General features: G+C 42.6%; 1 protein-coding gene across 5 annotated transcripts in view; it reads left to right on the forward strand.

Moving 5' to 3' along the window:
- Positions 1 to 20,487, forward strand: part of ADAMTSL3 (ADAMTS like 3) — a 398,206-nt gene that overhangs the window by 212,122 nt on the left and 165,597 nt on the right. For all 5 annotated transcript variants that reach the window (XM_075558058.1, XM_075558055.1, XM_075558056.1 and 2 more), the window contains exons 8-9: positions 1,462 to 1,536; positions 15,493 to 15,650. In XM_075558058.1, the coding sequence (XP_075414173.1) occupies positions 1,462 to 1,536; positions 15,493 to 15,650 (233 nt within the window). The remainder of the gene's footprint in view (positions 1 to 1,461; positions 1,537 to 15,492; positions 15,651 to 20,487) is intronic.

The following is a 20,487-nucleotide window of genomic DNA, read 5'->3' on the forward strand; positions in this document are numbered from 1 at the left end:
CAGTAGGCTGGGTGAACAGAAAGCAGAGTTCTCACTCAAAATGGGCAGTGAGAGGTGGGAGGCCAATACCCAACCACCACCACCACCCCTCTCACCCCTAAAATCTCTGAGCTGATGGGGAAGGGGGGCCTGTCTTGTCTTGTGCATTCCAAGGGCACCTGGCAGACAGGGAGGGGCTGTGGGGTGGGGTAGGGTGGGGGGAAGCCCTGGTTCTGAGGAGGAAGTGCAGTCCCCAACTCTCACCGAACACTGTTTGCATCATGGCTCTGGCTTTGAAACCCAGCCACGTAGATCAAGGAGGGGTGGGTGTATGCACATACACATTAAAATGTGATATTTAAGCATACATAGGCTTCTATAAATGTGATTACACTGCGTGTCTTATTTTCCAACCTGTTCCTTTTTCTCATAAATTTATATCGACAGTTTTCCCACATTAACTTATCTAGCTTATCAATACCTTTATCAGCTGCAGAGTATTACTTAGTTGGAAGAAACCCAAAGCCCAATCCAAATCCATTGCTGCTAAGTTCAGTCTGGTCCACAGGGACGCTATAGGAGAGACTCAACGTGCCCGCAAGGTTTCCCAGGCTGTAAATCTTGATGGAAGCAGACTGCTGCATCTTTTCTCCACACTGGCTGGTGTGTTCAAACCGCAGACGTTTGGGTCAGGAGCCCAGTGCGTAACCACTGTGCCACCTGAACTCCTTAGCAGCCCATGATCTTTGAGTGCCTTCTGACTCCGAGCAGCCCTCCCCGGGGTTTCTGAGGCTGCCGCTCTTTACAGGGACAGATAGCATCAACTGTGTTCTGCGGGGTAGCTGGGGGTTCGAACTGCTGACCCTGCGCTTTAGCAGTCCAGCAGTGACCCGCTTTGGTTTAGTTCTTCTCATATTGATGCATGTTTAGGTCTCCTTCGGTGTCAGATTTCCCAATAAGCAAGGTGGGCACAGCTTTGTTACTAATCTGCAGTGGACAACTTCGCCGTTTTTCACCACCTTAAAGAGACTGCGTTTAGGTCTGCCTCTGGCCATTATTTCTCTCTCTCTCAACCCATACCTTCTTACAAAGCCTAATTTCAAATGTGCAATCTCTGACAAGGATGGAACCTCCCTAATAAGGGAATTTCACATAGACTTACCTGTGCTTACTCACAGTATGCCGTGACAGCCATGTGCAACTGTTCGCTACAGGTTAGTCAGAACGGTCAAGTACGCCGGGGAAGCAAACACCGCTGGTGTATTAGGTAAGCCACTCCTTTGTATAATAAGCGCTGGTGGCACGGTGGTTTAAGTAGAGAGCTACTAATCTAAAGGTCGGCTCCTTGAGCCAGGAAGATTGACAGCCTGGTGACACGTCAGGGTCACTCTCCTGTCCCGTGTGGTCGCTCTGAGTCGGAATCGGCAGGAAAGAAACGGGCCAGCGCATCCATTTTACTGCAGTGCCTTTTGTTCTCTGCAGGGGAAGAAAATGCCATTGCTGTCCCGTTGGGAAGCCGCAGTGTCAGAATCACAGTGAAAGGACCTGCACACCTCTGTAAGTAGCATTGAATCTTGATAACGGTATTTTTTATTTCCTAAAAGTTTCTTCAGTCTAACAGAGTCTCTGTGGCTGTGGCTTAGTAGACAAACATCTCAGGCACTTCATCCAGGGTGTCGAATTATCCAATAAGCAAGGCAAGCGTAGCCTAATTGGTGCTTACCTACTAATCTGCAGTGCACATGTTCACATTTTGTCACCACATCAACGATTCTCCCTCTAGATATGGCTGGCTTCAGTGTCTTTCCCAAATCCATAGCACCTTCCTGCAGAGTCAAAGCCCTTTTTCAAATCTACACTCCCTAGTAGGAACAGAAAACTTAGTAAGCAAGGTAAGCATGGGTGTACTTATTTCCTTATTGGTAGAGCTGATTTACTATTTGGTAGTCAGCAGTCTCACGTGCAAGCTCGTGCTTACCCCTCATGTTGGGTAAGAGCTGCCCCTGTCCACCACTTTAATCAGCATCACCAGGGATGTCATGCCTGCCCTAATTTGTTTCATTGTTTTCATGCCCCCAACAAGAAATAGATCACTTTACAATTAACCCCAACATGGGAGAGGCAATCAAGTGATTAGTGAAATAAACTATATATTGTGTGTGTGTGTGTGTGTGTGTGTGTAGAATATACTAAGATTTGATGTCTTCTGGAAATTTTAAGAAGTGTAGGATGAAAAAACAAAACTCAGTTGAAAACACAGAATCTTATCAATGGCTATGGTTGAGCAGAACAAGCTTTGGTGCCAGCAGATCAGGACTTGCCGTCTGCAGAGTCGAAGCCGCTTTCAGAGATACTCAGAGTGAGAGACAATAGAGGATTGTGATGGTAGTGTTTCTTTAAACAAGGTACAATCTGTCCTAGACTTTCTGATCTCTTAGGGTCTCAAAGAACTCAAAGTGCCAAAATTGTCTCCTTCGTTCCCAAGGTCTCATTGTGGTCCCTAGGGAGGGCATATTGTTTTTAGTCGGAGGAAAATGGGTGTCTGCCAGTCTGGCCCTCTGACCTTGAAGAAGCTTTTCTTTCCCAATAAAAGTACAATTTATACCTATTTCTAAACCACACAAAGGAATGCCTGGTGGATCAGAGCTACATGTTGTGCCAAGTTTTCCCCTCTCGGATTTCTAATTCAGAAAAAATGTCATGTTTTGGGAAATTCTTTAATATACCACGTTTCTCGTGTGTCTGCACATGTGTGTGTGCATGAATATGTTGACATTCATCTGTGTCTCTGCATTCCTGGGTTGTGTGTGTGTGCAACAATTAGGCAGTATGTATGATGTAGATTTTATATTCTAGCTAGAAATGTTTTTGAGAAAATATAATATCAAGATTTTATTGGAATGTTTCTTAAAAATGTTTATGGTCACACCAACAGGAAGCAGGGAACCAATAGAGAGATCTGAGGGGCTGGCCCCAATCCCAACTATGTGGAAAGCCCTCCATCCCCCCAGAATAATTCACTTCAGAGGACAGCACTGGAACTGCAGTGCAGGGAGAGGGACATGACTGATCAGAGCACACAGAAGCAAATGAACAGGGAAGGAGAGAGAGTAGAGCACATCCTGGCCCACCAAGCCCTGAGGATGATATTCCTGCTCAGAGCAGCCAATGCACAGAGAGGACCATAGAGCCAGCCTCACCATGAGACATGACGTCCCTCACTGTCCCATAGTGCTACGGGGGACAAGACTGGAGACACTGTGTGGGAATTGCGCTCGATCTGACCCCACCACACTAAGGCAAAACACTAAGGGGGTGCAACAGAACAGCAAGGGGAACAGTGCAAGGAAGTCCCCAGGGCATACCAAAAATAGACTGTGGGGGCAGGGCATGGCATCCCATCAGACTTGACTGGAAAAAACACCCCTAAAGGTCAACAACAGACTTTGATCTATTTATAGGCTTTCTTTTTATTTTTATATTTTTAGTCATTGGTTGTTGTTGTTTTGTTTTCTTTTGTTGCTTTGTTTTGCGCTGTCTTGTTTTTGTGTATATTATTATCTCTTCATGTCTATCTAGATAAGATTGGCAGGATAAGCAATCTGGAGAAGAAAACAATGAACAGTGGTTATGGAGTACTTGGGAGAGGGAGAGGTGGGGGAAAGGAAGTGGGTGTTAACAAACCCAGGGACAAGGGAACATCAAGTGATCTAAAATCAATGGCAAGGAGGGAGTAGGAGGTCTGGTAGGGCCTGATCAAGAGCAATGTAACGGAGAGGAATTACTGAAACCCAAATGAAGGCCGGACATGATGGTGGGACAAGAGGAAAGTAAAAGGAAATAGAAGAAAGAATTAGGAGGCAAAGGGCATTTGTAGAGGTCTAAATACAGGCATGCACATATGTAAATATATTTATATATAAGAATAGGGAAATAGATCTATGTACATATATTTATAGGATTAGTATTAAGGTAGCAGATAGACATTGGGCCTCTACTCAAGTACTCCTTCAATGCAAGAACACTTTGTTCCATTAACCTGGCATTCCATAATGCTCACCTTCCTGACACAATCACTGAAAACAAAGCGGTGCATTAGCAAATGTGGTGAAGAGAGCTGATGGTGCCTGGGTTTCGAAGATACAGTGTCTGGAGTCTTAAAGGCTTGCCGATAAACGAGTGGCCATCTAGCTGAGAAGCAACAAAGCCCACATGGAAGAAGCACACCAGCCTGTGTGATCACCAGGTATTAATAGGATCGGGCATCAGGCATCAAAGACCCAGAACAAAAAAATCACATCATTGTGAATAATGGGGAGTGCAGAGTGGAGACCCAAAGCCCATCTGTAGGCAACTGGACATCCCCTTACAGAAGGGTCATGGGGATGAGACAAGCCAGTCAGAGTGCAGTGTAGCACCAATGAAACATACAACTTTCCTCTAGTTCTTCAATGCTTCTCCCCCCCACCATCAGGATCCCAATTCTACCTTACATATCAGGCTAGATCAGAGCATGTACACAGGTACATATAAGAGCTGGAAACATAAGGAATCAAGGACAAATAAAACCCTCAGTACCAAAACTGAGAGTAACCATACCAGATGGTAAGGGAAAGGTGGGGTAGAAAGGTGAGCCGATCACAATGATCTACCTATAACCCCCTCTCGGGGATGGACAACAGAAAAGTGGATGAAGGAAGACACTGGTCAGTGCAAGACATGAAAAAATAATAATTTATAAATTATCAAGGGTTCATGAGGAAGGGGAGGTGGGGAGGTCAGGAGGGAAGGGGAAAAATGAACAGCTGATACCAAGGGCTCCAGTAGAAACAAAATGTTTTTGAAAATGATGAGAGCAACATATGTACAAATGTGCTTGACACAATGGATGGATGTATGGATTGTGGTAAGAGTTGTTCGAGCCCCCAATAAAATGATTTTTTTTTAAAGGGAGGGGGAGAATGACTATATAAAAATGCAAAAAAAATGTTTATGGTCACCAATGCTGCAAACATGAGGCCCATTGTAAGGTATGCTGTGCTCTAAATTAGAGAAGTAAGAGAACATCTTTGTAACAATAAGTGTAAATGATGGTTGGGAAGCCTTTTAAAATTCTATTACATGAATCATGACTGAAATAGCATCAGTCCTTTTTCTTAAGTTCTAAAACATTTATAGGCATATAAAATTCACTTCATTCAAGACTCTTTCTAGGGAAACATGGAGATGCCTTAAAAATATAAAAGAACTTTTCATTGTGATTCAAGTAAAATTTTACAGAGCAAATCTCACTGGTCCAGAAATCAGTGTTCCAAATTCCTACACCGTTTGATTTACGATGTTTATTGCAATCCTTACAATCTAACAGCTCCTTTCCTGCTTTCTCCCTGTGTTTCCTGTTTCCATCCATCTTTCTTTTCTATACTTTCCTGCTGTCTGAGCTTTATCTCTGAGCAAATGCTATCGCTTTGGTCTCATACCGTGGATCATTCTAATGAGTGTGTACCTCCTTATGTTTGGGCTGCAAGCTCAGTCATGTGGGTGAGTTTAAGGCTTAGAAGTTATCTAAGGGCCATCACTTTAGTAGTTCCAGCATTCTCTTTCAAACCTCTAAGTCTGGTCTTTTTATGGTTTAAAGTTTTATTCCACATTTCTTTTATACTCTATCCAGGGCTTTCTGTTGTGATATTTGTCACAGAAGTCAGCAGTGTTAGCTGGGCACCATCTAGTTCTTCTGGTCTCAGGGTCATGGAGGTTGGGGTTCACATTGTCTATAAGTACTTTGGACTAATTGCTTCCTTGAGTCTTTGATTTGATTTATTCTTCTTTAGTCCACATGAGGAGAGAGCAACAGTATCTTCCTCGATGGCTCCTTGAAAGCTCTTCAGATCCCAACTGCTACTCACCGAAGAACAATGTCAAATATTGTCCTTGTGGATTACGTTATGCCACTTGACCTTGATGTGCCTGAGATTATAATCTGGAGTTCCCAGGTCCAGAAATGCATTCTTTCAAAGTGTTTGGTTATGGCTAAGAAGTTTTCATAACTTTGCCCCCTGGATGCTCAACTATAAAAAAACAAAACACTCACTGCCATTGTGCCTACAGCCTAGAGTAGAACTGCCCTTGTGGGTTTCAAGCGCTGTAAATCTTGATGGGAGTCGAACTCCTCACCTTCTCCCGAGAAGCACCTGGTAGCCCAGTGCATAGCCCGCTGTGCTATCAGAGCTCCCTTTGGTCTACAATATTCATGGGTCTATTTACAGCACATTTGAATAATGCAAAGGCATTTCCTCCGCCAAGCCTAAGTGCATTACCAGGTGTCGTCCGCTCACTTAGTCCAGTTTGAGTGTAGATCTGTGTCTGTACTCATACATCATTGCTATTACTGCTATTGCAATGTCTTCCTTGCTTTGATCACTTCATCATGATCTTTCCCTCATTATAGATTACTTTCCTATCACTCAAGTTAATACTTGTCTGCCATTTAGTTAGCAGATTCCCCTGCTGCCCCTGGTAACTTTCAAAGATTATTTTTTTTCTCTGTATAAACCTCTTCTTGACATTTTAGATTAGTGGTATATTACATTATTTGTCCTTTTGTGATTGATTAATTTTACTCAGCATAATGTCCTCCAGGTCCATTCGTGTTATGAGATGTTTGGTGTATCCATTTTTATTCTTTAACATTACATAGTACTCCATTGTGTATATGTGCCATAGTCTGTTTAGTCCTTCATCTGTTAATTGGCACTTAGGTTCTCTCCGTCTTTTTGCTACTGTGCATAATGCTGTGCGGAGCATGGGTATGCCAGAGAAACGTTAGTGCCTTGACTGTTGTTTCTATAGATACATAGCTAGTAATGAGATGGCTGGTTCATATAGTATTTCTGTTTCCAAAATTTAAGGAACCACCACACCACGTTACACAGAGGTTGCATTATTTGGAATTCCACCAGCAGGGCATCAGGGTTGCAATAGCTCCATATCCTTGCTAGCATTTTTTTTCCTTTCATTTCTGCAGTTAGTGATGGAAGGAGCCCTGGTAGAGCAGTCGGTTATGCTTGGTGATGCTAAACACAAGCTCAGCAGTTGGAACTTATTTGTTACTCCAAAAAAGAAAAATGAGGCTTTCTGCATCTTTGAAGATTTACATTAGAGACCCAACGGTCAATGATATTCTTCCTGTAGATTTGCTGAGTCAGGACCAATGAGATGGCAATTGGTTTGGTTTGGAGTTGTATTGGTACTAGGATGAGACTCACGGGTGTTTTGTTTTGCATCTCTGTAATGGCAAATGATCAGAAACATTTCTTCACGTTTGTTGGCTACTTGCATGTCTTCGTTGGTAAAATAGCAATAAAATGTCCCCATTTTTTATTGCTTTTTTTGTCAACTTGAAATTATTTATACATTTTAAAGATTAGTTCCTCGTCTAATGTGTCATTGCCTAAAAAGTGTTCCCAGTTGGTAGGATCTCTTTTAACTCTTACAGTGAAGTCTTTTGAGGCCCATATGCATGTGAATATACTAGGCTTTCAGATCGGGGAACATGAGACTTCCTACTGAATCCTTCTTCGGTGTTGGGTTGCTTCTAATAAAAGGTTCATTATTTCCCCCATGTCTTTAAAGAATGATGTGGAATCTGGATTGTGATTTCATTACATCTGTAGACTACTTGCAGTAGTATTGACATCTCACAGTATTAACCCTATCTATCCATGAACATGGTACATCCTTCCTTTTAGCTAGGCTCTTCTGGCTTCTGGTAGTTGTGTTTTATAGATTATTGCTAAATACTTCATCTATTGTGTGGTTACTGTGCATGATATTGCTCCTAATTTCCTTTTCAGGGTTCTCTTTTTGCATCGTGATCTTTGTTGAATCTTTCTATTGGTTCTAGTAGTTTTCCTGTTGGGTTTCTAGGATTTTCTCTGTATGGGGTCATAGCCTCTGCAAATAGAAACAGTTTTACTTCTTGTTTGCCTATTTGGGTTTTTATTTTCCTCTCTTGCCTTATTGTTCTGTGTATGACGTGCAATACAATATTGAAAAGAAGTGGAGATAAAAGACATCTTTGTCTGGCTCCCTTTGAAAAGGGAATGTTTTTATTTCCTCTGTTGAATATAATATTAACTATCTGCCCTTAGTTACATTGAGATATTGTCTTTTTATACCTATTTTGCTGAATGGTTTCTTTTGCCTGGGTTTTTTTGGTTTTGTTTTTTAAATCAACAATGAGGGTTGGAGTTGTCAAATGCTTTCTCTGCATGAATTAATATGCTGTGTGTTTCTTTTAATTTGTTCTATTTATGTGGTAGATGACATTGATTGTGTAACTACTGTTGTATGTTGTTAGGTGCCGTCGGCTGGCTCTTTGTCATGGCAGCACTGTGCACAGCAGAGCAAACACTGCCTGGTCCTGCACCACCTCACAGTCATTCCTGTGCTGGCGCCCATGGTTGCTGCCACGGTGTCAGTCCATCTCGTTGAGAGCCTTGCTATTTTTCACTGCCTCTTTTCTTAGCCACGCATGCTGTCCTTCTCCAGAGATCAGTCTTTCCTGACAACATGACCAAAGCATGTAAGACAAAGTCTCGCCATCGGTGCTTCCAGGGAGGACTCTGCTGTGCTTCCTCCAAGAGACAGACAGTTGGTTCTTTAGCTGTCCACGGCACTTTCAGGATTCTCCACCAGCACTGCATTTCAAGTGCAATTCCTCTCCAATTTCCTTTTCCAAGGTCCAACTTTCACATGCATATGAGCCAACGGAAAATTCATGGCTTGGGTCAGGCACACCTTATTTCTCAAAGTCACATATTTTTTCAGTATTTTAAAGAGGTGTTGTACAGCAGATTCACCCAACGCAAAGCGTCTTTTGACCTGTTGACTGCTGCTTTCATGAACATTGATTGTGGGTCCAAGTAAGACAAAATTATTGACAACTTCCGTCTTTTCTCTGTTTATCATGATATTGCCTATTGGACCAGTTGTGAGGATTTCAGTCTTCTTTACACTGAGTTGTAATCCATACTTGTGGCTGCAAGCCTTGGTCTTCATCAGCAAATTCTCAAGTCCTCCTCACTTTTAGCAAGCAAGTTTGTGCTATTTGCATATTGCAGATTATAAATAAACCCTGTTCCGATCTTGATGCCAAATAATTCTTCATTTTATCCAACTTCTCTGATTATTTGCTCGGCATACAGATTGAACACGGATGGGGAGAGAATACAACTCTTACACACGCCTTTCTTGATTTTTAACCATGCAGTATTCCCTTGTTCTGTTCCCACCACTTCCATGGACAAGTTCCCCGTGAGCACAATGAAGTGTTTTGGGATTCCCATTCTTAGAAATAATAGTTTGTCACGATCCAAGCTGTCAAATGTCTTTGCTTTGTCAATATAACACAAATAAATATCTTTCTGGTATTCTCTGCTTTCAGCGAAGGTCCATCTGAAATCAGCAATTGTATACCTTGTTCCATATCCTCTTTATCTGACCTGGACCTCTGGCAGCTTCCAGTCCATGAACTGCCACAACCATTGTTGATACCTTGTAGTATTTTGATGTTTTAAAATTAATTGAGCCTTGGTTTGTGGTCTAACATAGGGTCTACTCAGGTACCCTCTCTCCACCCTGGCACAGTACAAGCCCAAACACCGCACACAGCTACAGTGCGAGTGCAAAACTCACTTGGCAGATTATGTCCTGGCTCCATGGAACCTGCAGGCTGCAGGGGTCAGGAAAGAGGTACCCTCTGCAGGTTCAAAACAAGAAGGAACAAAACGAGAGGTAAAAGGAAGAAAAATAAATGTGGAGGGGGTGGGGGAGAGAATGAAACAGGAAAGAAGAAGAGGGAACTAGCCACTCCCAGCAATCGGCTAACTTCCAAACAGAGTTTGTATTGAGCATATCCTGCTGGCTTCGCAAGGAAGCCTTTGTTCCGCGGGATCGAAAAACACAAGGGTTGAGGAGGCAAGTGAAGGGAAAGAAAAGAAAAGCGATAGGCTTGGGCAAAGGGAATAATTAAGAAGAAATATCAGTGGAAAAAAGTGGAGTGTTGGCAGTATGATGGTTGGGTGGGTTTTTGTGACCCCAGGCGGATGGTGGTGGGTGGAGAGCTACATCCCTGGTCACTGGGTAATTGTGCAAGGTAAGGGGATGGATCACTTCTGTTTAACTGCCTATCCTCCATATGATTGCTGATGCATTTTTGAGTGAGCAAAGCCAGTTTTCCTGCTCCAATCTGAATACTGTCTCCTAGATTTCAAATTGGCCACACTGTGCTGGCTGGCAGTTTCCTCTCCTCATGCCTTTTATTTTTATCTGTTTTTTTTTTTCCTTTCTCCAGAATTGTATCCAGGTCCTTATCCTTTCCTTTGAAACTCCGGGTACCGGGATTGCCATCTGTGTCTGTTTCAATTGGTTGCTTCCAGCCTTTGTTTTGGAGGTCTGGGCAGGGTCGCTATGAGTGGGAATAGACTAGTGATAGTCAGGATAGTGTATCTGCCTAATCTACCCTCTGTCCTTTTAGAACTAACTCCTAATTTACGTGGTCTTTAAGATATATCACCCCTGAAGGACAGTAAGTCTTCATCCTTTTAAATATGAGTTTGCGTTTTGGAAACCGATGAGCATTATTCTGATCGAAAGTTGGTGACTCATTGGAGTGATCATGTTGTAAATTATCTGTTTGGATGGGAACTGGAAACACAGGGAATCCAGGGCAGATGATCCCTTCAGGACCAGTGGTGAGAGTGGCGATACTGGGAGGGTAGAGGGAAAGTGGGTTGGAAAGGGGGAACCGATTACAAGGATCTACATGTGACCTCCTCCCTGGGGACAACAACAGAAAAGTGGGTGAAGGGAGACATCAGACAGGGCAAGGTATGACAAAATAATAATTTATAAATTATCAAGGGTTCATGAGGGAGGGGGGACCGGGGACGGAGCGGAAAAAATGAGGACCTGATGCCAGGGGCTTAAGTGGGGAGCAAATGTTTTGAGACTGATGAGGGCAATGAATGTACAAATGTGCTTTACACAATTGATGTATATATGGATTGTGATAAGAGTTGTATGAGCCCCTAATAAAACAATTTTTTAAACTATCCGTTTGGATCCAAACTTATAATATGACAAATGTTCACTTCAGCATTACTTGTTAGAGCCCAAAGACGGAAATAACCCAAATGTCCATCAATTGATGGAGTGGATAAGTAAAATGTGGCTTATACATACAATCATATAATATCCAGCAATAAATAATGTATGGAAGCATGCTTGCACATGGTTGGGCCTTGAGAACGTTATGTAAAGTGAAGAAGTCACACAATGCCATCTAGTGTAGGATTCCCTTTATGTGAACTCTGCAGAAGAGTCGAGCCCTCAGAGGCAGAGAGAAAGGAGGGTAGCATTTGACAAGGTGAGTTGAGGGCGGGGGAGTGGGGATGCCTGTTAAAAGGACTGAGTTATTGGGGGGCTTGACTTTAGACAACGGTGATGGCTGCACAACCTTGTAAGTAACCTGAAACTTGGTAACTTGTACACTTCAAGTGGGTGAGTGTTGTGATTTAAAGAAATAACGATGTTTAAACCTAAGAAATCCCTGAGCCTGATTTTTTGGTAATACGACAGGTAGTTGCCAACCATTCAGCTCTAGAATGGATTTTATCGGTTCCTCAAGCAAAATAAGGCAGCAGTTTGGAAAGGTGGGTGCTTGGAAGGAAAACACTCATTTACATGCTTATCGAGCATAACTCTGTACTCAAGACTGGGTCTGTGTCGTGGTCAGAGCTGAGAATGTTTCTGTTTCTCTAAAAGTTACAGATGTAGTGTTTGGGAAAATTTCCTCCTGACCAGTCTCACACTTGGCCCTAGAAATGTTTCTGTAAGTTATTCTCCTTGATGATGAATAGAACTGGCTTCATTGACCAAGAACTTGATTAATATATCTAAACATCTAAATGTAGAAACCATTTTGTTTTCTTAATTTATGCAGCTGTTTTTTAAATTCTCGATTGTAGCAAAAATATATATCTCAGGTTAATAACCAATAAGCTTTTAAAAATAACAATGAAGCTTTCTTTTAAGATCCACATCAACTACCAACTCTCCCAATTATAGTGTTATCAAGAACCAAGAACCCCCAGGAACATACTATTACTATCTTTGCTAGGGAATGGAATTGAATTATAGAATCTTATGTATGATCTAGGAGAATTTGGATCCTAAAATGATAGCTCCATTCCAAGCCAAGGCCTCAATTTATACTGAACACACATTTCCAAATTTCCCTAAAATGAATCCCTTCAAAATCTTAGGTGGGAAGATCTTCTTGAAAGGGGTCTTATGGTAGTGGGTATGCGTTGGACTGTGATCCACATGGATGCCAGTTCAAAACATCTAGTGTGCTCCAAGGGAGAAAGACTGGGCTTTCTGCTCCTGTAAACAGTTATAGTCTTGGAACTCCACAGAGGATGGCTTTGAGTCACCATTGACTCGATGGCAGTGAGTTTGGGTTTGGGGTTTATAGTGGCATAATTTGATTATTGAAATTTTGACTAGCAATTAAATAAAAAAGTCAACATGTCACAAAGTGAAAACTTCCATTATCAGTTAGAAGAATTGACTTATTTTTTCTCTAAGCCCTGTCTGTTGACCATATATAAACATGAATACCAAATACAATGACCAACCAAAAGAAATGGATGCTGAATCAATACGTGTAATGTGAAAACACAGCTCAACTCTTACCATAAGTTTGAAGTATTTTTTAACTAAGTTAGTTGTGGTAAATATTAATGACAAGTTTACCTAATAAAATTTTTATGACAATCTTAGAATTTAAGATCTGTTTAGGAAAATTAGTGTAATCCTTTTCTCATTGACCATCACTGCTCTATTAGTTTCTCTTACAATGGGTCCTCCATGGTGGAGAGGTCTTTGCGGTGCTTCCAGACTAAGACAGACTAGAAATAAAAGCTTGGAGATCTGCTTAGGAAAGTTACCCACTGGAAAACTTCTGCGTGAGTAGAGAACACAGTCAACTGGCTTTCTTTGGTCATCAAAAATGAATTGCTGGAGGAGGACATCATGTGTGGGAGTGGAGGGTCAGTGAGGCCCAAGAGACCCTCGGTGAACTAGATTGGCACTGTAGCTGCAGTGATGGATCCCAACATACTGGTGATCGGAGGAGCATGCAGGGCCAGGCAGCATTCTGTTCTGCTGTGTGGGCACCTAAGGCTCAGATTCAACTCACTGGCAGCTCTCTGGCTTCCTCTTTTGAAAGCAGCTTGGACTTGGACACTTCTCAGTGAAAACCCATCAATTGGAAGAATTCATCATCTTTCCATACATCCTTTCTCTGTAAAATCTCAGAGGACTTCCATGGTGGAGAGTGCCAGATTCTCTTTGTTACCATGTTGAGGTGATGGATCAGCTCTTTGCCAACCTCTTCCTCGTCCTCCACAGTAAACCTGAGAAGGAGGAGGAGGAGGAAGTCACAGTAGAGGAGGTGCATCTTCCTTCCCTTCTCTGCATTGCCTGTGATCTCTACCCAGCGCCAGCCTTCCTGGTGCCGAACCACAGAGCGGACTGGAGAACTCGGAAAATGGAAGGACTTGTGTGTCACCTGGTGTCACAACAGGGGCAACTGCTCGGAAGCCAACAACCACCCGGAAATGCTGGGACTATATATTCTTTTACAAAAACACAATTAGAGATGATCTGCGGGCTAACAGGTCTTCAGCATTGTTTACTAGAAAACCCACCAACTCCCTTGCTGCCACATACGTTGAGAGACACAGGCACTAAGGAGCAGCAAGTTGACCACCAATAAGAATGGTAACTTTAATAAAACCCTATGGGCATGTGCCTCGCTGGGGCACAGTGGTGGTGTTAATCCAGATTATTAGGCTGTCGATAAACTCCACTTGATTAAATCACTTCGCCTGTATTTATTTGCCCACTTTTGTGTATTGACTCATTTACACATCTAAGTCAGAGCACCTGTTTTCCACACCCCATCTACACAACCTGTGTTTGTGCCCTAGGGTATTAGACGCCTCTTGAGACAGTTAGGAGAAAGAGAGATTTTGCGACGGGCACCTGGCTTAGTAGTGGAGAACAGTAGCTTGGCTAACAGTGCTTTGAGAACTGGTTTTGCTACTTGTATTTCAGTATCCTTGCCACTGAAGATCTTGGGCCCTGTTGAGATCATGAAGTAGACCTGCCATTTGAAATAAACACTGAAACCAAACACACAGATATGCTGGTCTTGGTTTAGGTGATGGATTTGATAGGACCTGGTCTCCCTTCCTTCCCAGATTGTCTTTCCAGATCTTTGCATCGGTGCCCCAACTCCGCACCCCCGTGAAACCTGGAAAGCAATGATCGCAAAGCTTAGCCCAGTGGTAAAACAATTACACCCAGAATAGTGGTGGGATTCATTGTGTATCATTTTCATTCAATCCAGTCATCTCAGGCTCGAACTCAACCTCAAAAGAGGGCGTCTTGCACGCCGGTGGATGTTGTCCAAGTCCATTTTGGTTTTGGCTGTTACCTTCCTGCTCACTGTTCTCCGGCCTCACTTGAGAGGCCCGAAGCATCCAGCCTGGGGCCCTCTCCCTATCTCCAGTGTCCCGTCTCATTTTTACTGACAACACACTTCGTGGTACTCCGCTTTATATCTTCATTGGAGCTAGGAAATGAACTTAATCTCACACTTTCCAAAAATCTACTGCGGTCATGGAGACCAGGGCCAAAGTGCTTGGGGTTTTGTGTGCCTGAAAGGAGCCAGCATTATTCTTTGACCGCTAATGACTCCTCCAGATCAAGTAGCTCATGGCCAGCCTTTGACTTTTCCCAGAAAGGCTCCCAGCCTGCCTGTCAGGGATAATCAGGGATGTCTCCAAATGCCTGCTGTACAGTCTGTCCGGCATGCTCGAATTCTTGCAGCTGCTCCAGGGGCAGGGAGAAAATCCAGCAAATGAAAGCAACTGAGCCCAGCCAGGCGGCTGCAGTCCCTAATGCCAGACCATCCCACTGTGTCCTAGCATCGTGTTCTGCATCTCATTGTAAAATCTGAATTGGGTTTGGGTGCTATTTGGGGTTCTTTAAGAGCAGTTCGATACCATTGACTCAAGTGGAGGTGTCCAAGTACAGAGGGCATGAGAGAGTGTCTTCTCAACAGGTGGTAAAGTGAGTATGATAACACTACTTTCAATAATAGGTATATCATGAAGATGAAGATTTTAAAGAAACAAAAATTTTGTTCTTTCTCTGGTCCCAGAGTTGTATGGACCTCATTGAACCTAGAGCCCTTGTTAGCTCCTCTGGGGAACTTGAAAAGAAAAGTTATACCATTGTAGCCCACGGATAGCAGTCAGTGTTAGGATAAACACAGCAGGCTTGGTGATAGTATATGCTGTCGTTGTCTTTGCAAAGTGCCTTTGGAAATAACGTGCGTTTAGATATTTACCTTACATGAATTGTATTTTGTCATTTTAGTTATTGAATCTAAAACACTTCAAGGGAACAAAGGAGACCACAGTTTTAACAGCCCTGGAGTTTTTGTTGTGGAAAACACAACCGTTGAATTTCAGAGGACGGCTGAGAGGCAAACCTTTAAGATCGCAGGACCTCTGATGGCAGATTTCATTTTCAAGGTAGGGCGATTCTCTTCGTTAAATTCTTTATGTGTCTAAAACCCATCACATCTTGAATTTGAAAAGTATGAAAGTTTGTCCAATGGGAACTCATCAATGATGATTGTTACAGAACTCATGTATTATCCATATACGGGTGCTTCAAAATAATTCATGGAAAATGTCCATTATCCCGATAGACGTTTGACGCCCTGCATAGTCACCTCTAGAGCATGGCTCATCCGTATATCCATCTTAGCAATCCATTCCTAAAAGTTGCAAATCTCTCTCAAGTTTCTCTTCCTAAGCTCCTATAGATAGGAAACACACTTTTATCTGTCATTTAGTTTGCTTTTGTATTCACAGTCTCTGTGTTCAGTTTTAAACCTCCAAATGTCCTTTGGTGAAAATGGTTGATGGTGAAATACACCATGCCTCCAGCATGCACGTAGTTTCTTTGGGAAGGAAAACACAGTTGACAGAGACTGACTTTCCCTTCTTTCACCAAAGATCTTCACTAAGACCCTGGGCCCTTGCATTGAGCACACTCAAGGACAGTGTTTTCTCCCCTGGATAACAGTTCATAGTGAAACACTGCCTTGTGTTTGTCGCAAGGTGTCCTCAGAAGAGCGCTTCTTTCCTGTAACAGTGGGTTTGTATCCTTTCTGATTAAATCTGAGGCATCTTCCCTCACCTAGAAGATATGGGACTAATGAATGTAGGGACTAATGAAGCTCCACGATGAGACAATTTGGCATTCCTCTGACATAACTAAAAACACCTAGGAAATGGGTGAATGTATGGATTGTGATAAGAGATGTAAGAGCCCCAGTAAAGGTATTTTTTTAAAAGGTTGTCTAATGGATAGTCTAGTCCTCGCTCTTCTTTAATATACATCCTCTAATGGAAATAAAACAAAAAGAATGTCTGGAATTGCTTGTGATAGCTTTACATATACAAAGAACGGTGCCTTCAACACTACTGTCTATATTTCTTATATTAAGTTCACCAAGAATATCAGATTGGTACATCAATTGTGACAGCAGAAGTACATATGGAGATTCTTCTGATGAGGCAGGAATGACTGATATTGTTCTTTACTGATTTGTGAGCTTGTCTGAATAACTTGGGCCCTGGTGGCGTAATCGTTATACATTGGGTTGCGATCTGCAAGGTTAGCAGTTCAAAACCACCATCTACTCCTTTGGAGAAAGATGGGGCTTTTTACACCCATCAAGAGTTACAGTCTTGGAAACTCAAGGGAACAGTTCTACCCTGTCCTGTAAGGTCACCATGAGTCAGCATCAACTTGATGACAGTGCGTGAGTTATCATTATATTTCTATTTTGCTAAGAACACTGTTGTTGTGAAGATAGGAACTTTTTGCTTCATTCATCTCTTGCTGGTCCATCACACAAGCAAGTACTGGTTGTACTTTGAGTGGGAGAGCCAAAGTGCCAGGGAAGCCACTAAGAATGGCCAGCCATGCTGTTTCATAGCATCTCTGTTCTGTTCCAACCCACCAAGAGCCTTTGGTGAAAGACTTGACTTCAGCTTGGAAATGAGGAGGCCCAATGTGGAGGACCACAGTGGTCGGTGTGCTGATCCATGTCCACCCACAACCCTTCACTGAAGTTCATATGGTCGACTTTATTTCATGGATTTAAATAAATAGGCTCTTGAAAACCACTGTGCTCTTACATAGAGAGGGAAATACGTAGACACCAGTGGGATGTTTGCTTTGTTAGTTTTTGTTGTCGCTCAGATTTGGAAATTTAGCAATCCACTGCAATAGTGAGATTTGTTTTGTTCCCTGCCACCCCTACCGTGCCCCCTGGTCCCCCCGTCCCTAACCCACCTCTTTTAAAAAAGGAGCTATATTTTCAGCATTCAGCTATTCTTGAAAATTGCACCTTTTATTCTTCCTGATGGATTTCTCACCATCTGAGTATATTTCTTGTTTTCCTGTGTGATCTATGTCTCTCCTGCAAACGTTGTCACTGCATGACGGTGCCACTGGATTTTGCATGACAGCTTCTAAGGTATTGTTGCTTCTTCAATCTGCGTATGTCGCCACCAGGTAGCAGTAGAGAGTCTCGACCGAGTAATTGATGCTATGTGCATCCTTGGCTGAATGGGGAGACAAGGATTATTCTTCAGTGAGAACTTCCTGAACATTTCCATCTGTGTATGTCAACTTTTAACGTGCCCATGAGAACGATACAACAAAATAAAAATTAAAGTGCTTGATAAAGGTAGCCTTTTCTGGGATTAATTTTAAACTACTAGCGAGTGGTAACTGTTGTTCTCTTTTAAAACACATACCCATCTTCAGTCACCAGCCCTGATGGCACTTAAGGTTAGGTATTAAACTGTTAACCGCAGGGTCCCTAGTTCAACCCCACCAGATGCTCCAAACATTAACGATAATGAGGCTATCTGCCCCCATGAATATTTACAATCTCGAAAAACCCTAGATGGGGTTGCTAGGAGTCAGAATCAACTCAATAGTCATGTGTTTATTTGGGGCCTTTAATCCTTTAGTGTGAGGGGGTTCTCACCTGCAGTCTCTAAAATCTACCCGTTTCTGTCCACAGTCTTTTCTAGTTGTCTTCTTCTTCAGAAATCCTCTTTCTCCCACTTGGTATTTTGTACGTCTATAGGAAGGTGTTGTCCGACTGCTTCTTCGACTGATTTCAGCTGTGAGAATCTGTCTCCCTTTTCCACTGCTTCAGCTCTAGAGAATGTTTATGTTCTCCACCCACCAAGCCTCTTTCCTTTCTGAGAAGTCGTGCACCACGTCTCATTTCTGCCGGGACCTCGGATGAGAGCATGTAGTCTATTCTAAAGAACAGGTTTGCAATATGGTGCAACCAGTGGCTAAATTTTTATATTCACATAGATGTTTCTAAATACAGCAAGATATAGATAAAGGAAAAGCTTTCACTGGGATTCCAGCTCATCTTTAGTCTTCTGGGTTTTAGACATTGTTGAAACACCCCGTGCTATTTTGCTGTAAAATAGTCTGTTGATGAAATTGCTTGTGCAAGCAATTCAGATTCTTTTCTAGCAGTGGCTAGAATTTATAGCTAAATTATGAGTATAAATATATACATGCCAAAAGTAATTTTACATAAACGCCTATTCTGCACATTTTAGAAGTTATATTGAAGTGTTGAAGTGTTGAACTTTGACGTAGTTGAATCTGAATTCACCTCCTTACCATTGTTATAAAAATCACTCTCCTAATCAGAAGGGCTGGCTGAGATCTCTTGGGGAGTTGAAAGGAGTGGTGTGGCAGGTTGATGATTGGATTGTGGTTAGCAGGAATGGCCGTGATGTTCAACTTTTGATGATTAGAGTAGACAGTCTTTGAAAGACTCACTTCGTAGAGATAGCTGGGAATTTCTCTATTGTTCCTGATGGCATTTCAAGTGTCAAGGCGGGAGGACTCGATGAAAGCTTTTCTCCTGTGACATGGAGAGGAGGTTGAGGACGTCCCTTCTTCAGGAAGACTGAGCCGTGGGTTTTTCTCCCAGAAGGACACACACTGGAGGGCTCATTCAGAGAGAAGGTGAAAACCCGATCCTCTGATCCCATGAGTAAAAGAAGGTAGGGGACATGCTGAAGGGAGCCAGCAGTGAGACATGTCGCCTGATGACAAGCATGCTGCAGGGCAAGGGAGGATAGTGAGTGGGTTCCCAGGAAAGTCAGAAGCACAGGATGAACTTTGGCTCTGCCTTTTCTTTAGGACTGCAGGAGGTAAAGGTCCCATTGGGTACTCACTTCCTTCCATGGCAATCTGAGAAGCCACATCAAAATCAAATGAAGTCATGGAATTTTTATTCCTAGGTGGAGTCTGAGGTTAGCTCTCCAGAGTCTGCCTCAACTCCCAGGTGCCATGGAAGATTTTTAGAAGATTCCATGTAATCTATGATGGTGCTGGTTGACAAGCCAGCCTATGAGGGCTTACCATGGTGAAGGCAAAATGACCCTGTAGTGTAAGTTCTTCAGCTTTGTTTTTGAAGATTATCTTTGTCATTTTTTTGCACCACTTTATCAATTTTGAAATCAGCTCGTCAATTTTTATACAAATTGCTTGACTTTCATTAGATTTGCCTTAGCTCCATAGGTCAATTTTGGAAAAATTGATATTTTCTAAATACCAAGTTGTTCAGTGTATATATAAGGGAGTAGCCAAAAAAGCCAGAAATGCACTGGGCATAGCAGAGTTTTTCTTGTACCCATTAGCCTGCTAGGTGAGCATCAAGCAACTCCTTCCAAGTTAGAGCACCCAGTGGTATCACCTGGGAAGGTTCTCTCTGGTCACAGTGAATTTTTTCATAAAAGAAGTTTTGCTTGAATCTTGTTTTTTGTGATGGCCAATTTAAGAGAACAGTGTGCGACTGTGAAATTTTGTTTCCTGCTTGTGTAAAATGATGCAGGAACTGTTGTGATGTTGCACACAGCTTACAAGGACAGCGTTCTGGGAAAAACTCAAGTGTGCGAGTGGTTTTCTCCTTTCAAAAAAGGTGAAATGTCAATAAATGACAAACCTTTTCCTGGATGTCCGTCAGCTTCCCGAATGGATGAAAATGTTGACTTGTAGTGCATTTGGGGTTCGTTCCACCAGGTCAGACTATTAATCAAGATTTCCATTTAGAGATAGGGTAAACAGTGTGCGACAAAATATTGCCTGATTTGTGGCAGATGGGCGACTGGTATTGCCATAGTAATGTACCTACTCACGCAGCCATCGCAGTGTGCCAGTTTTTGCCCCATGCACCTTACTCACCTGACCTCGCTCCGTGTGATTTTTCATTTCTGCAAATAAATAGGGACATGAAAGGACAGCAGC

This window comes from Tenrec ecaudatus, chromosome 9 (assembly GCF_050624435.1).
Source record: "Tenrec ecaudatus isolate mTenEca1 chromosome 9, mTenEca1.hap1, whole genome shotgun sequence".
In the NCBI taxonomy this organism is placed as follows: domain Eukaryota; kingdom Metazoa; phylum Chordata; class Mammalia; order Afrosoricida; family Tenrecidae; genus Tenrec; species Tenrec ecaudatus.